We start from the raw sequence: 18,417 nt of genomic DNA, 5'->3' as shown, positions 1-18,417 counted from the left end.
CTCTAGCCTGAGAAAACATTTTTTTACTTATTTACTTTTGAGCTTTAGTTTGATTAATTCTTTCTAAGTAGTTTAAGTCTAAAAATCTATTCTTTTGCTTTCTCAGTTTAAAGGAAAAAGTGCATCCTCTCTGGGGAGGGAAGTCAACAGGCACCATTTCTAAACTTCTCTGAAACAAATTCCACACATTCCTCTTCTTGAGGTTTAATTTTAATAAGTCAGTGAGACTTGGGCAGTTCTGAAAATTTTACCTTAAAGCTAGCTATTGGACCTGTTTGTCCTCTCATGCTCCTGTAAACTAAAGTAATTCCCCTGAAATCACGGGCATTCCACGTATGTGAGAATGGTATGGGACAAAAATAAGCCCAGTAAGTATAAACCTGCCAAGAATTTGAAGACACTTTTAGACATTGTGCTTTTTTTTCCAAGGCAAGTGAAATAAAATTTCTCTATGAAAACCTCTGGCCAAAATGTTGTAAGTTCAAACTGAACTGGCTTTAAATTACAATTTCATTACATTTAAACCACAGTTCGAGGAATTTAAGGCTCAAGCTACTATATTCCTTTCATCTACTTCTGTAGTTTGTGTAACAACTATGGGTCAGGGACTCTAAAGGGCATAAAAGAAGGGGTCAAAACTAAAGGTATATCACCTGTATTTGAGCATAAATGTTCCCAAAAATCCAAACTCCCTCCCAGGATTTCATGTGCAGTCAAAAGAAAAGCATTTTTGACCTATGATACTAACCCGCTAAAGATCAAAGGGGGCAGCTTTTTGGGAGGTAGGTAGCAGTCCCTCCCTGACTAGTATTAAGCCAGAAAGAATACCACTGTACCTCTTTCTTTACTCTAGAGACAGGTAAAGGATTCTTTAATCAGTTAATTCTTCTCTGTCCACAAAAATATTTTCTTTCCTATGTCAGGAAGAGAAGAATGCAGTGGAAAGTAAGTTAGTGCAGAATTAATCTTAATAATCCTTTATCAATAATGCTTTGAAGTAATTATTGCAATGGAACAGGTTTAGGTTTTTGCAATTAAGTATGTCTTCTGAAATTCTCCATGTGTTTTACATTATGATCTCAAGAGAAAGAGGCTGCATCTTCCTATATGTTTGTACAGTGCCAACTACATTTTGGGAATAAATGTATTGCAAATCATCATAATAGGCATTCCTTAGATGTTTAGTTTAGAATATATTTTTAAAAGGGACCAACCAACGTACTTAGTAATAGTTCTCACCTTAGTGCAATCAGTTTGAGAAGTGGGTAGAAGTATCCGCTACACATTCTAAACTGTAAATATAATTGGTAAAAAGATGAGGAATTCTTTTACAGTTTATGCCACCAGTTCAAAGCCAGCCCAATGGCTGCATAATAGTTAGTGAAGCAAGTTGGAAGTCTCAGTACAGTTCCTACTTGTTACATATCTTGCTATCACACTGGATGCTAGTTGGCCCTGTGATTTTACCTAGCTTCTAACTAAGATATTTATAGGGCAATAATCAGAGTAGTATCTAGGTGCAAAATGAAGATAAAAATTAGTTTGGCAGTCTCAGTTCAATCCAGAAGTTTAAGCATGTACAGTGGACTTCCCCTCCCTCCTGGGTGGTGGCCCGTCAGGTCAGAGGTGAGGTAGTTTGGTGAGAAAGTATGGGAGAAGCCTGTACTTCCTTTGTTCGTATCCCATTACCCACAGGAGAGGGGTAAGTCTTTGTTCTCTAGCACTGTCATTGCAGCACAATTAACTCACTAAATTTTCTTTTAAAATATTAAGTTAATTAAATTCAATGAAATATGTAGAGTGCTGGTTTGAATACATATCAGTAGTGAAAAGAAACTTTAACCATCTCATATCTACCTAGGGGCTGTATAGGAAATAAACCCACCAAAACTGACATATAAATCCATACCTTTAATACTGCATGCAGTTCTGGTCTCCCTGTCTCAAAAAAGATATATTAAAATTGGAAAAGGGTACAGAGAAGGGCAACAAAAATGATTAAGGGTATGGAACAGTTTCCCTGTGAGGAGAGGTTAAAGACTGGGACTTTTCAGCTTGGAAAAGCGACAACTAAGGGGGGATATGTTAGAGGTCTATAAAATCATGAATGGTATGAAGAAAGTGAATAAGGAAATGTTATTTACTGCTTCATATAACACAAGAGTCATGGGTCACCCAATGAAATTAATAGGAAGCAGGTTTAAAACACACAAAAGGAAGTGCTTCTTCATACAACACACAGTTAACCTGTGGAACTTGTAAGGCCAAAAGTATAACTGGATTCAAGAAAGAATTAGATAAGTTCATGGAGGATAGGTCCATCAATGGCTATTAGCCAAGATGGTCAGGGATACAAACCCATGCTCTAGATGTCCCTAGTCTCTGGCTGCCAGAAGCTGGGAGTGGATGACAGGGGATGGATCACTCACTGATTGCCTGTTCTGTTCATTCCCTCTGAGGCATCTGGCATTAGCCAGTATCAGAAGAGAGGATACTCAGTTAGATGGACCATTGGTCTAACTTAGTATGGCTGTTCTTATGTTCATTTTTAATTGCAAATAGTCTACAACTTTTCATTCATAATTGAAATAGAATTAAATTATCTGAATATTAAATTACTATTTATCATTCCTATCCAGGAAAACTAATCAAATAATATAAAACGGATTAGTTTAAAATAAGAAACACATGGTTGCTGGAGGGAGGAAGTCTTGTCTAATGGCTTGAGCGAGGGTCTGTTACGCAGGGGTTTTTGAGTTCTGTCCCAGCTTTGCCACTAACTCACTGTGCTACCTTGAGTAATCACTTAACCTCTCTGTGGATCAGTTTCCCTCTGTTTAAAATAGGGATTATACTTTCCTACCTCACAGGAGCTCTGAATCTTGGTTGCATTGCTTCGAGTTTCTTGGATGAAAAACATTATAGAAATGCAAGATATCATTTCTTCCTGAGAATCAGTAGCAGAGCCTATAACTGTGCACTAATAGGGAAATAAGTTAAAACTAGGACCTAGAAAAATATAGTCAACATTTCTAAACAGCTGGTGGAAAATGCTGTGATTTTGCTTTTTTTATTCTCTGTTGAAGTTATGCTTCCATCAAATTCTTTTTAATACATTGAAATAATGATATAGCAACATGAGCTAAAGGATATCAGATAAAGTAGTGTTGGAGAAGTGATTTTAGTCTGGCACTCTTAAATCTCCAGAATAAATGTTTTCCCACCATTTTTTGAATTTATCTCTATCTGTCTACCCATGTCACAACATATCTGTATGTCCATGAAATCTTTCTCTATGTGCAGTCAGTGTTGACCCTTTGTGGAAATGGCTCAGTTTTCACCTTCTCAGAAGAGCAACAATGACTTCCACCAAGGAGGCTGGGAAGCCCTTTGACTGTGTGCGTTTCCTTTAATGCTGCAGAATCCATCATTCCTTTGAAGGGCAGGGACATTTATTTTTAAAAAGCTGGACGTAGTTCCCAAACTCTCTTCAATGACAATACAACAACATCTGGAGCTCACAAGATATCTGCTCATGGAAGCTGCAAACCTGTCAAATTCTCACAGGACTGCAGCATGCCTTTCTAGGTTAAGGACCAGAGACCTGTGATCCTTTATCCAACCCTGTCAAATGAAGCTAAATTTGTCCTGACTTTCGTCTGCAACCGTTGGCTGTGTCAGCAAGCCTTTTCTCTCCTCCTTATTAGACAGGATACCCGTGTGTGTATAATACCAAGGGGGAGAACTCCCAGTGGGCCCATTACTGCTAAAATGTACAGTCATTTACTAAGGTTCCCTGGAGACTTCTTGAACTTCGTCCTGGGGTGAATAAGCTTTTATAGCCACCAAATCTACCAGCAGGGTTAGTCTCAGAGAATGGAACTTAAAAATAAGGGGGGAATATTTGAAAGGGCAAAACCACAAACAATAAAGAAAAGGTTTACTTGTTTCCATATTTTTCTGACATTTAAACTCAGCAGGTGCGGTGACTGTTTTGATCTTTAACCTCCCTATTTTAACACCTCACATGTCTTCATTCAGTAACCTAAGAGGAGGAATAAGACAAGAAATTTAGAAATATTTACTGTTTAAATTTTGCTGTGAAATCTGAAGAATAGAGGTGAGGGGTATGGAATGCCAAGTAGGTGACTTGAAGGAAAATATTGTAGTGACTGGAGCAAGCTTCATAGCTTCTCATTCAGAGGGAGAGTAGAAGGAAAAAGGACAGTGTAGTTATTTTTATTGTAGTGTAGTGAATGAAACACTCTACCAGTAGCTAACTTCTACCTTTAACTATCAGTTGAGCCCTTCAGTAACAAGATATAGTTAATCTGTCTAATGTAATTTATTCCTTCTCTTCCCCCACACCCCCAATTAGCTATTTGATCCATGGGCACCATGTAAACTCACATGTATTCCTGCCAATTCAGTCTTGTCCTACAGCACCCCTGGTAGCCTAATAGTGGGCTATCCTAAACAGAGATTCACAGTAGTCAGATTGCAAGTTGGTTGTATGATGGTTTCACATGTACAGCAGGAACTAAACAATCCTTTAGATTTCTTCTTTGAGATCCTACCTACATTTGAACCAAAGCTTCAAGAGATTTCGAAGAATCATAGAATATCAGGATTGGAAGGGACCTCAGGAGATCATCTAAGTCCAACCCCCTGCTCAAAGCAGGCACAATCCCCAAAGATAGTTGGCAAAACCAGCAAACAAGCTAGTTCCAGTATTTTCTGGTTAATTGTTAAACAGTTGCTTAGATTTTTCCTTTGTGCAGTTAGTCATGATCTTTAAAATATCTAGTGGTAGGAGGGCATTATGGATGATAAAATAGAGTGTGTAGACCTGAATGCATATGTACATGTTTTATAAGGCGAATCATGCTTCTGTCTTTTATTCAACAAGCTGTTTGTAATGTAAGGAAATGATCACAGTCTAAAAATTACAGTGTAAAAAAATCCTGCAAGAACAAGACAAGCACGATGAAACCACATGAGAATTGAACATATGAGCGAAAATATGCCTTCCACAAAAGAGTGCTTTGAGTAGTCATATATATCCTAGTGTTCGGGGTTCTATTTCTCCAAATTTTCAAATGCTAGTTTCTTTCAGGGAGGAGAGACAGTAGTACATCACTGACAGTGCCTGATGCTATTTGCATTTCTTGCTGTGCATCCGGGTCTTTGTCTAAGAGGTTTGCAGTCCCAAACTAATGAAGTTTAGGGCACAATTGTCACCATTACAAGGACACACAAGTATTGTAATGTATGAAGATGTATTCTTGTCAATAATATCTGAATAAAACAATGTGTGCATGAGCTGAATACTGAACTACTGATGATGCCTGCTCAAAGAGAGGAGAAGGACTGTTCGAGGATCACCTGGCTGATTGCTTGCTTCCATGATCAGTACTTTGCTGTATTTAAGTAGCTGGTTAAGCAAAGATTAAATGTCTGATCAAGTCCAAATAAGAAAACCAAGCAGATTAAATATTTCTGGTTTTCATAGGTTTTTGACACAGCCACCAAACCCTACCCTCAGGAAAACTCCTGTATCCTACAATACTATATTGAGGAAGCACTTACTTAAGGAACTTCAATCTTTTGTTGTTTTTCTTGTTGAGAGCTGCCTACTTTAGAACACACCATAGAATCATAGAATATCAGGGTTGGAAGGGACCTCGGGAGGTCATCTAGTCCAACCCCCTGCTCAAAGCAGGACCAATCCCCAACTAAATCATTCCAGCCGGGGCTTTGTCAAGCCTGACCTTAAAAACTTCTAAGGAAGGAGATTCCACCACCTCCCTAGGTAACGCATTCCAGTGTTTCACCACCCTCCTAGTGAAAAAGTTTTTCCTAATATCCAACCTGAACCTCCCCCACTGCAACTTGAGACCATTACTCCTTGTTCTGTCATCTGCTACCACTGAGAACAGTCTAGATCCATCCTCTTTGGAACCCCCTTTCAGGTAGTTGAAAGCAGTTATCAAATCTCCCCTCATTCTTCTCTTCCGCAGACTAAACAATCCCAGTTCCCTCAGCCTCTCCTCATAAGTCATGTGTTCCAGTCCCCTAATCATTTTTGTTGCCCTCCGCTGGACGTTTTCCAATTTTTCCACATCCTCCTTGTAATGTGGAGCCCAAAACTGGACACAGTACTCCAGATGAGGCCTCACCAATGTCGAATAGAGGGGAACAATCATGTCCCTCGATCTGCTGGCAGTGCCCCTACTTATACATCCCAAAATGCCATTGGCCTTCTTTGCAACAAGGGCACACTGTTGACTCATATCCAGCTCCTCGTCCACTGTAACCCCTAGGTCCTTTTCTGCAGAACTGCTGCCTAGCCATTCGGTCCCTAGTCTGTAGCAGTGCATGGGATTCTTCCGTCCTAAGTGCAGGACTCTGCACTTTTCCTTGTTGAACCTCATCAGATTTCTTTTGGCCCAATCCTCTAATTTGTCTAGGGCCCTCTGTATCCTATCCTTACCCTCCAGCATATCTACCTCTCCTCCCAGTTTAGTGTTGTCTGCAAACTTGCTGAGGGTGCAATCCACACCATCCTCCAGATCATTTATGAAGATATTGAACAAAACCGGCCCCAGGACCGACCCTTGGGGCACTCCACTTGATACCGGCTGCCAACTAGACATGGAGCCATTGATCACTACCCATTGAGCCCGACGATCTAGCCAACTTTCTATCCACCTTATAGTCCATTCATCCAGCCCATACTTCTTTAACTTGCTGGCAAGAATACTGTGGGAGATGGTGTCAAAAGCTTTGCTAAAGTCAAGGAAGAACATGTCCACCGCTTTCCCCTCATCCACAGAGCCAGTTATCTCGTCATAGAAGGCAATTAGATTAGTCAGGCTTGACTTGCCCTTGGTGAATCCATGCTGACTGTTCCTGATCGCTTTCCTCTCAGTGCTTCAGAATTGATTCCTTGAGGACCTGCTCCATGATTTTTCCAGGGATTGAGGTGAGGCTGACTGGCCTGTAGTTCCCAGGATCCTCCTTCTTCCCTTTTTTAAAGATGGGCACTAATTAGCCTTTTTCCAGTCGTCTGGGACTTCCCCTAATTGCCATGAGTTTTCAAAGATAATGGCCAATGGCTCTGCAATCACATCCACCAACTCGTTTACCACTCTCGGTTGCAGCGCATCCGGCCCCATGGACTTGTGCTCGTCCAGCTTTTCTGAATAGTCCCGAACCACTTCTTTCTCCACAGAGGGCTGGTCACTTCCTCCCCATGCTGTGCTGCCCAGTGCAGCAGTCTGGGAGCTGACCTTGTTCGTGAAGACAGAGGCATCTCCCATTCCTTCCTGGATTTTTCTGAGCCTCACGGCTCTGTGGTTCCATGATGAAGAAGTGGTCTTTCTCTCCTCCAAGCTCAATATTTCCAGGCTTATTTCTTACGGAGCATATGCATGTGAGCTATGTCAAAACCTGAGCTGCTAAGAATACAAGCTTATTATGGCTGTCAATTAATCACAGTTAACTCAAGCGATTAACTCAAAACAAATTAACTCGATTTAAAAAATTAATCATGATTAATCGCAGTTTTAATCACCATGTTAAACAACAATAGAATACCAATTTAAATTTATTATAAATATTTTGGATGTTTTTCTGCATTTTCAAATATATTGATTTCAATTACAACACAGAATACAATGTGTACAGTGCTCACTTTATATTATTTTTATGGCAAATATTTGCACTGTCAAAAAGATAAACAAAAGAAATAGTATTTTGCAGTTTACCTCATACAAGTACTGTAGTGCAATCTCTTTATCGTGAAAGTGCAACTTTCAAATGTAGGTTTTTGTTGTTACATAACTGCACTCAAAAACAAAACACTTTTGTAACCAGGGTTGCAAGGTATTTATGTTTCAGATATGGTAAACGTTCCTATGCCTCTTCATGCTTCGGCCACCATTCTAGAGGATATCCTTCCACGCTGATCATGCTTGTTAAAAAAAATAATTCATTAATTACATTTATGACTGAACTGCTTGGGGGGAGAAATGTGTGTCTCCTGCACCGTGGCTTTACCTGCATTCTTCCTTATATTTCGTGTTATGGCAGTCTCTGATGACAACCCAACATATGTTGTTCACGATTTAAGAACACTTTCATATTTGACAAAACACAAAGAAGGTATCAGTGTGAGATTTCTAAAGGTAGCTATAGCACTTGACCCCAGGTTTAAGAATCTGAAGTGCCTTCCAAAATCTGAGAGGGACGAGATGTGGAGCATGCTTTCAAAAGTCTGAAAAGAGTAACACTCTGATGCAGAAACTACAGAACCCAAACCACCAAAAAAGAAAATCATCTTTCTATTGATGACATCTGACTCAGTTGATGAAAATGAACAGGGATCAGTCCACACTGCTTTGGATCGTTATCAAGCAGAACCCATCATCAGCCTGGAAGCATGTCCTCTGGAATGATGGTTGAAGCATAAAGGGACAAATGAATGTTTAGCACATCTGGCACATAAATATCTTGAGATGCCGGCTTCATCAGTACCATGCAAATGCCTCTTCTCACTTTCAGGTGACATTGTAAATAAGAAGCGGGAAGCGGTATCTCCTGCAAATGTAAACAAACTTGTTTGTCTGAGCAATTGGATGAACAAGAAGTAGGACTGAATGGACTTTATAGGCTCTAAAGTTTTACACTGTTTTGTTTTTTAATGCAGTTATATAAAAATAATAATTCTACATGTGTAACTTGCACTTTCACAATAAGGAGATTGCATTACAGTACTTATATGAGGTGAATTGCAAAATACTATTTCTTTTGTTTTTTTACATTGCAAATATTTGTAATAAAAAATAATATAAAGCGAGCACTGTACACTTTGTTTTCTGAGTTGTAATTGAAATGAATATATTTGAAAATGTAGAAAACATCCAAAATATTTAAATAAATAGTATTTTCTTATTGTTTAAGAGTGCAATTAAAACTGCGATTAATCTCCATTGTTTTTAATCTCACAATTAATTGTGATTTTTAAAAATCATTCGACAGCCCTAAAGCTTATGTATGAATACATTATTTCTTCTTTGCTGTGTTTTGTGACCTCACCAAATTGCTTTTGCTCCCCTATATTATGGGATTCTCAGGCTTTTTCCTGAAAGAGAAATTGAGAAGATAGGAGCTGTTTGCCTCTCATTCATCTCTAAGTATTCTTTACTCTTTTCAGTAATATAAGAGCAAAGGGGCATTAAATTAAATTGAAAGGCAGCACATTAAAAACTGTTACTGGCCACTCTGAGACAGGATACTACAACAGAGGAACAACTGGTATAATCCAGTATAGTAATTCCTATACTCTAACATCCTATGTTATTAGTTCTTTAAGCCCCTGTCAGCCTTAATAGTAAGAAACCAGACTATTTAATAGGTCCCCTTCATAATAGTGCAAAGTAACACCCCTACCTTTGTGTTTTTTGTCACAATTTGTGGAAGCACTTATTTACCCTTACCCACCCATAAACAAGACTGTACTTTTTAAATGAATCTGCAACACTAGAAATTCTGATATTTTTTCATTCCTGGATACTGTCCCCTTCTGAAAAGTGAAACCTCCAGGAATAATAATATGCTAGTGCCTTTTGTAGTACCATTGAGTGGATAAGAAATTTTGGAGAAAGGCTGAGGATAGGTTGGTTCAGACAAACAGCAAGGCTTTTGTTTGTTGCTATCAGTGTATGTTGATCTCATGAGCTATTTACAACGTTACCAAGCAAACAAGCTGAGCTGTCAGATGCGATAAGGAACTAGGAAGTACCTGCCTTTTCACTCTACTGCTGAGCAGCCATCTGTGCTCTGCATGTAGTTTCTCAGAGTGAGCAAATACCCAGACAACTCTACTCGCTGGTGGGGACCTAATTGTTATTCTTAGATAAAAAGTATTGAAAATTTCATTCCCATAAAGTCATGTTAAAGATTAGGTTTGATCCAACGGAAGCCTGGTGATCTGTGGTTTGAACTCAGAATGCAGGCATCTCTCTAGACTGGAAGAAAGATATGCATTCAAGCTGTGTACATTTATAAGCAGTTTGGAAACAGAAATGAACCAAAAAAGTTAAGTTTGGTGCCAGAGATCAATCTAAATAACTGCTAATAAGAGGGAAAGTGCTTCTATTCAAATTTAAACACAGTTGTATTTTGATAAACCAAAATCTGCTCATCCAGTCCAGTAGAAATGTAAGTTCATTCAGAAGACAGGACCCAAGAGCATGTCTCTACCAGTCAATTTTTATTGTAACTAGAGTCCTTTTTTGCTTTGAGACTCTGCTGTAAAATGTGAATGTGTCTGGTTAAATGATAAATATTTCATTTAGCAAAACTTGTCTTTAACTTCAATAGTGTATCTTTCATTTTGTTTGGAAAAACTCACAGGTATTTTCCAGAAGGTGAATTGTGACAATTGACGCTTTTTTGTAAAATCTCTTGGAAGAGTTTTTTCTGCGACTCAGAGTAGTAGTTGTCTAATCAGTTTGTGTACTAGAGGACACACTAATTTGGAAAAGGGACAGGTGAGGGGAACAGGAATGTTGTTAGATAGTGTAGAGAAGAGAAGTCCTGTAGATACAAAATGTTGTTCAACACACAAAATAAATTATCTTGCAACTCCAACTTGGATGGAGGAAAAAATATCCCAAAAATGAGCTGGTGCATGTGCTATTTTCTTTGCTTTGGCGTGAAATGATATTTCCATTAGTAAAGCCTTCTGCATCGATCTGTTACCTTCCTTTTTATTTTTTTTTTAATCTTGGACAGTTGTGCTTTGTTTTTTCATCTCTGTTTTGTTGGGTGTTGTTTGGTCCCCACCCCCCACCCACTAGACAGTTTGACATTTTTGCATCTCTTTTCTTTGCTCTGTTCAGCATCACAATGTTTGTTGCTACTTTTGGGGGGTGTTATTCCTCCCCTCCTCTTCCCAAAGTTTGACACCCACTTTGATCTTTTTAGAAGCATTTTTTTTCTTTATCAGCACTTGCTTATGGTATGAATCGCCTCCTTTTTGTTCAGAAAACATTATTAGTGTTCCAGCAGCGCTGGCATGGCTTTTATCTCCCTGTGGAATCTCATTAGCTTTACATCACAATAGGGACAGCATATGTGCAGCTATGCCAATGTAGCCAGTGAATTTGAATTTGTTAATGGCAATATTGCCCCACATCTTCAGTGCTGAGAGAAAACAACTTTGTTTTTCGGGGGAACTGTTCGAAGGGGAACTGTTATTCATAAATATCTTTAGACTGCCTGTTTATTTTAAAGTCTGGTACTGTCCTATAAATCTAAGTGCTATTTAAAAAAAAAAAATAAAAAAATCAAATGGCTCATAGGATTTGAAGTGTGAAGAGGTTAACATAATCCATGAGATTTAATTAAAGGAATGACTGACTGGTTTAAGTTAGGAAGCTGTAAATTACTATTCTTTGTTATTAATAATTAACTATTTCATTGCTAATTATCATTATATTGTGGTAGCTCCCAAAAAACCCAGCTAGGGTCAGGGCCTCATTGTGTTCTGCACAGTACACTCATGGGAAAATATAGTCCCTGCCCTAAAGAGTTTACAATCGAAGGGCTGGATTCTGATAATCTTATTCACAGTCAGCAGCAATTTATTCCGTAAGTAGTACCATTTTAATCAGTGGTGCTATTTTCAGAATAAGGTATTAGTCTGCATGAATAATTGATGGCAGAATCTGGCCCAAATAAATTAGTATTTTTCATGGTATTAGTTTAAGTTAAATATGCTTTAAAACTGGGCTTGATGAAAAATAGGCTACATTGGTCCAACTAACGGTATAGGAAGTTTGAGGCAACCAGCCGCACTGTGTGAATCAGAGAGGAGCTTGTCTCTTTCTTGAAAAAACTACAAGAACACAACTAACCGCTGGACATATATATTTTGATATTCTTATATCCAGGGTAATGCTAGTAAGCACCATAAGATCATAGTGATAGATTTTTAAGGTCAGAAGGGATCAGTTTGACTTCTTGTATAACATAAGCAGGAGAATTCCACCAATAATTCCTGCATCAAGCCCATACGTGGTGGTTCAGCTACAGCATATGTTTTAGAAAGACCCTCCGTCTTGATGTAAAGGCTTCAGATGGAGTGTCTACCACAGCCATGGTTAATTTGTCCCAATGGTTAAGTACCATCACTGTCAAACAAAAATTGCATCTTATTTTCAGTCTGAATATGTCTGGCTTCAACTTCCAGCCATTGGCTCTTGTCATGACTTTGTCTGTTAGATTAAAAAGCCCCCTGCTATCAGAAACCTTCTCCCCATGTGAGTTAGTAAGTAGACCATGAACATATTTGTGGATTCTTGGTTACAGAGGAGACCAAGAAGAGTGCTAAATCTGTATCAGTTTGATGTAAACAACCTTAAGTGGGACTTTAAGAATTATGTTTTCTTTCCTTTCTTGTTAGAAGAGGGTATCCATTTTTCCATGAAAATGTGGTACTGTACACATAAATAATCCTGTCAAATATGAAATCTTTGTGGGGAAGAGTGGAATCATTTTTTTAAAATAGTATAAAATAGCTTGACTTTTAAGAGGTCTTCCGTTCCTTTTACCACAAGATTGTCTACCTAGACAACTTAAATTTGGTATTGGAATTGAAACTTGAAAATGATTTCCCTCATCCAGAAAAGGGAAATTTGTGTATGAATAACATTTGTGAGTTCTCTGCTTCATCACTGTAGATCTTTTCCTCCATAGAGTAAATCAACATGACTTAAGGGAACATAAAACTTAGGAAAAGTGGCAAAAAGGAAATGTAGGCCTATAAAGAAGAGAACACTTAAGATTTTCCTCTGAAGCTGCTTGCTAGTGGTTCAGCTTGTTAATGATCCTGTAGTGCTACACGGGGTTTCCTTGTAGAGCCACAGCCAAGAGGGTATTATGCTACTCTTCTTCACTGTAGAAGGCTAAAATACAAGTGAAGCAAATTCCTTGATGTAGCTTTTTTTGAATATCACACTATTTTCTCCAGATTTCTGCTGATCATAATAAGTTATATAGAAAACCTCTGTAGTGCTTTCCAGCTAAGGATCTTGAAGTGCCTTTGTCAAGGTTCCTTCCCCACTCTGAACTCTAGGGTACAGATGTGGGGACCTGCATGAAAGACCCCCTAAGCTTATTCTTACCAGCTTAGGTTAAAAACTTCCCCAAGGTACAAACTTTGCCTTGTCCTTGAACAGTATGCCGCCACCACTAAGCGTGTAAAACAAAGAACAGGGAAAGAGACCACTTGGAGACGTCTTCCCCCAAAATATCCTCCCACGTCCTACACCCTCTTTCCTGGGTAATGCTTGATAATAATCCTCACCAATTGATACAGGTCCAAACCCTTGGATCTTAAGAACAATGAAAAATCAATCAGGTTCTTAGAAGAAGAATTTTAATTAAAGAAAAGGTAAAAGAATCACCTCTGTAAAATCAGGATGGTAAATACCTTACAGGGTAATCAGATTCAAAGCATAGAGAATCTCCCTAGGCAAAACCTTAAGTTACAAAAAGACACAAAAACAGGAATATGCATTCCCTCCAGCACATCTTATTTTACCAGCCATTAAACAAAAGAAAATCTAATGCATTTTCTAGCTAGATTACTTACTAACTTAACAGGAGTTGGAAGGGTTGCATTTCTGATCTGTTCCCGGCAAAAGCATCACACAGACAGACAGAACCCTTTGTGTCTCCCCCCTGCCCCCGAGCTTTGAAAGTATCTTGTCCCCTCATTGATCATTTTGGGTCAGGTGCCAGCTGGGTTATCTTAGCTTCTTAATCCTTTTCAGGTGAAAGGGTTTTGCCTCTGGCCAGGATGGATTTTATAGCACTGTATACAGAAAGGTGGTTACCCTTCCCTTTATATTTATGACAGGCATACAAAGGTGGGTCAGTAAATTGAGGCATAAAAAAATTAAGTGACCTGCCCAGTGTCATTCAGTGAGTCATTAGCAGAATTAGGAATAGAACCTATTTCTCCTAGCTTCTAGCCCCCTTCTTTAATGACTTAAACCATGCTTCCTCCCTATAGTATTAGCTATTACCATGGTATTGCATTGTAAAGGTGCTTTTAGTATTTGTGTATGAAAACACTAATTACATTTGTGTCTCAATGAATTCTCTTGTGTAGAGAGCTAAAGAATGGGACTGTGTTTGAGAGAGCCACACAAACATCTTTGTGTTGCTATCTGAATATCTTGGGTGTCATGTAATTCTTTCTTCACGTCTTCCCTTTGAGATGTTATGCTGTTTCCATTTAAAGTAACACATCTTTGTCTGAAATAATGAATTAATAAGGAGGTCTTTCCCTTCTGTCTGTGGCACAGGTGACAGATCATGCAACCACTGCTTTATTGCATTACCAGCTGCCCCAGATGCCAGATGTGGTGGTCAGATCCTTCATGGTAAGCTTATTTTAAAAGAAATTCTCCCAGCTGGACTTCAGCCTGGTGAGAATGATTGATACCAGGCAGTTTGTTACACAGAGTAATTTTCCATATTGAAAGTGGTTAAAAATAATTATTTACTAAATTCCCTCAGGTCTCACAACTGAAGAAGGTAACCAATGTTATTTGTCATTAATACTCTTTAAAGTAAATAGTGCCGTTCTCAGTACACTGGGATGGATGGTATTCAAAGATTCCTGTATATGCATCTGTATAACTCATTATAGCTTTCAATGTTTGCTTGCTGAATCTTATCTGTGAAGCTGGTCTGGGGTCAGCTCTGAAACTAACATGCAAATGAGGCCAGATTCTCAGTTATGATCTGTCCCCTTTGGACTCAAGCAAGTAAAAGAGATGGATTCTGGCTGTCATTGGCCAGCAGAGAATTCCCTTTTGAGGAGAACCCCTCACTGGCTTAAAACCAGCAGAGCCATGTCTTTTACCAACCGCACCTTCTGGCATAGAGTGCACATTGAGGGATGGGAAAGGCCGTGTTGATAGGGCACTGGCTGGCACTCCACTTTGCTACATCAGTCTTCAGTTCATACCTGGTTCCTCAGGGACCATGCACCTCTGGCATAATTCTTGCCATAGCGGGCACAGACTGGCTCTCAGAATCAAGAGAGGAAAAGTGCGCACTCACACATGCACGCGCACACACACAAATCTATCCCACAGTTTTACCAGAAAGAAATATCTTAATTATTAAGTAGTACTATTTATTAAGAATTACCTAATTTATTTAAAACAATCTGTCTCAATATACAGATTTCAATTCAGCACATATGAGCTTCGAATATATTTATAATTTTGTTTGTAAAAACAGATTTTTGTATAAACTGTATTGCTGTCTGGTGAGTAAGAACAATGGTTCCTTATTCAGTACTCCTTCTGGCAGGATATAGTTTGGCAGTGGAAAACAGCTAGGGCTCAATCTACCCCGCCTACTGTCGAAGAAACACTTTTTCCCTGCTCATAAAATTTATGTCAACTTTTTTATAATTGTCCAGAACAAGTGATAGAGGCATGGGCATTTTTTAAAATCAGGATCCAGTTTGCTTTGTCTACCATCAGTCTCCACCACTCCTGGAGAAAACTCAGATTCACATGTGGAAAGTTGTAAATTGCTCTTTCATGTTCCAGTTGTTAGAAGTCTGATTTCAAAACAGTTAAACTCCTTTACCTATTGCATTTATTTAATTAATTTATAAAACGGCCACTAAGCTAAAATACTTGTGTAAAGCGCTTTTCTATTAGGGCGCATCTTACAATAAGATTCTTCAGCTCCAGAATGGCAGAAGTAGGTCTTACTGGTCCAATCCATGTTGCAGCATGTACCTGAAAATTAATGTTTCGAGAACTGGTAGCACATTTGCTTTTGCTGTGGACCTGTCGTATTGATTTGATAAAACACTACTGAAAACTTTAACAAAGCAAAAACACAAGCTCATCACAAGTATCAATATGTCGGTCCTTTTACATGTCGGGTGTTCAGTCCATTTGACAGGATGTAGGGTAGTCTTAATTTTCCAACAGGAATGAAGAACATTATTTTTCTTTCAAAAGGTGTTTCTTAAGTGTACAATTTAACTTCATTTACTTATCTCTGTATTATAGTTCAGAAAATTTGATTTTCTGTGGTGCAGGCTAAGTCCAACAAAGCTGAAGTTAATAGCAGCAGCTTACCTATAGTATTCTGTTGCCCATGTCCCTAGTTACTGCTAAACCCGGAGATGATATAGCTCTTTTTGAGGAAAGTTATTGACTGCCTTAAATTCTGCTGCTATAGAGAAGGCTCTGATGAGGATGGAAGGATTTGTTTCAATAAATTCACTTGACCTCTTCTTCAGAGAACAATTTTCTCTTATTGATGTAATTCAGTAGGAATTTAAATGACAAGATTCATGTGCATCCTTCATGGTGTGAATCTGCTTGTCTTGAGTTTTTTAGTTGCATATCTCCTTGAGTTTGGAATTGAGTTATGTAATGCTCATTCTTATGTATGACAACCCAGTTAAGAGACCAAATCTTTACTTGGGAATGTTTTCAGCTGTTGTTTGCTGTTTATCACTTGACAACATTTTTTCTTTTGTAGAAGTGTCATCAAATATAAGATTTTATAGTACTTATTGGTCATAAAAATACTATGTTCAAACCACATTAGAAAGAAAATTAGTTAACCCGATGTGAAAGTCATATACTATATCTTCATCTATGAAGAGTTCAGGTTTCTGCACTGTGACTGCAGCAGAGGCGTGGTAGAGGAATAACAGAAAGAAAGAAACCAATATCTAATTTACCAGGGCACAAGTATCGGAGAATGATCAAGCATAATCCTATGTCAGTTGGAATGTGAGGAGCATTGGTTGTCCATGGTAACCCTTTAGCTACAAATACCTTCTTCTCACAGCGTGAATTTCTGTTTACAAAGTTGCTTAATGAGAGAGAGTAGGGACTCCAGCAAAATGGAAAATCAGCTGTCTTGTGACCTTGTGATTTTCTGCATGCTTCCATTTCTATAAAATCACTGTATATCTTTCTGGGCCCAAATCAAGGTATGTTCTCGATGCTCAGTATAATTTTGTTTGACTGGAATGATAACATTGGGGAGCATCCATATCTAGTTTGTTTAATTTCTCACTATGCTTTTCTTTTTAGACCTGGTTAAGAAGTTACATAAAGCTGTTCCAGGCTCCATGCCAGCGCTGTGGAAAGTTTTTGCAGGATGGCCTTCCACCCACGTGGAGAGATTTCCGAACACTTGAGGCTTTTCATGACACTTGCAGGCAGTAGTAACACAACCCAGTCACTGGTCTTGGAAGAAGGAAAGTGAATGGGACTTACGGACAGAACAGGCCTTCAGATGAGCTCTGAAGAATGCTGATGATTCATTAGTTGATTCCCTTTCTGGACATTAATATACACATTTCCTCCTTTATTGAAGTTTTCTTACTGAGTAGTAAAGCAGCACTATGCATTTGACCATTAAAAAAGAAGTCTCTGTCCAAGATACTAATGAGGCTTTTATTTATTTTATTTTTACTTCAATTAATGCACAGGGGAAAAGGTGGGGAAAAGCTACTATTTTAGGCAGATCGTACGTGGTCATACTGGAGTATTTGTGCTGAAGTCATTCTCTGGGATCTGTCAGTTGTAGTCATTGTCATGAATAACTGAAATTTTAATGAGAATATTCGTGTACAATGTACATTTTGCTACAAAATTTACAATGAAGGAGAGCTTATTTTTGTGAACTACAAATAACTTTGTATTCAAAGAGTATATGTCATTTACTTTGTTACCCTGTAACATACTTTAGGTTCATTTTGTGTGTGTTTCACAGATTTTGACTTTTTAAAAAACTGGAATAATTTAAAAAAAAAATGCTATTGGAATTTTTTTTTTTTTTTTTTTTTTGCAAGGATGGTTCTCTGTGCTGCTCTTATTCTGGAAGAGAGCAGCGTGTTGATAAACATGAAATTTCAAAGGCATGTGACCGCTTGGAAGATGAATTGTGCTTTTTGAGAGAGGAAACAGATGTTTCCCTTTACTAAAATTGTAATGAAAAATGTTAGCAAAATCTGTGTGTATTGAGCAGTTATAAAGTATGTGGTGAGCAGTCACTGTGTGTCTAATTCGTTTGCCCTGTTTTAGTATTGAAAGTTGTAAAATAAATTTAGTCTTTAAGCACAGCTTCCGTAGTGCAGACACATACTTATTCAGCACTGTGATGATTAACATGTGTGGGGTTTTTTTCCTTTAACACTCTAGCTAAGTGTAACATGTCTGCCAATAGCGGCTGGTCCACAAAGAGCATAAGAGTTGTACTGCTACCAGCTAATAGCACAAGTAATAACCCTGAGCTGAAAGTCTCTGGTTCAGTCTTCACTGATGACTCAAGGTGGGGTTGTTGCAA

General features: G+C 38.4%; 1 protein-coding gene across 1 annotated transcript in view; it reads left to right on the top strand.

The window, feature by feature from the left end:
- The window catches only part of MED27 (mediator complex subunit 27), a 178,613-nt gene extending 160,733 nt beyond the window's left edge, over positions 1–17,880 (top strand). Inside the window, exons 7-8 of the mRNA XM_084649743.1 lie at positions 14,382–14,459; positions 17,160–17,880. Of these exons, the coding sequence (XP_084505869.1) occupies positions 14,382–14,459; positions 17,160–17,294 (213 nt within the window). The 3' untranslated portion in view covers positions 17,295–17,880. The remainder of the gene's footprint in view (positions 1–14,381; positions 14,460–17,159) is intronic.
- The last annotated feature ends 537 nt before the right edge of the window (positions 17,881–18,417 follow it).

This window comes from Lepidochelys olivacea, assembly GCF_965140295.1.
Source record: "Lepidochelys olivacea isolate rLepOli2 genome assembly, chromosome: 16".
Lineage (NCBI taxonomy): Eukaryota > Metazoa > Chordata > Testudines > Cheloniidae > Lepidochelys > Lepidochelys olivacea.
This window is presented reverse-complemented; position numbering and strand designations above follow the sequence as displayed.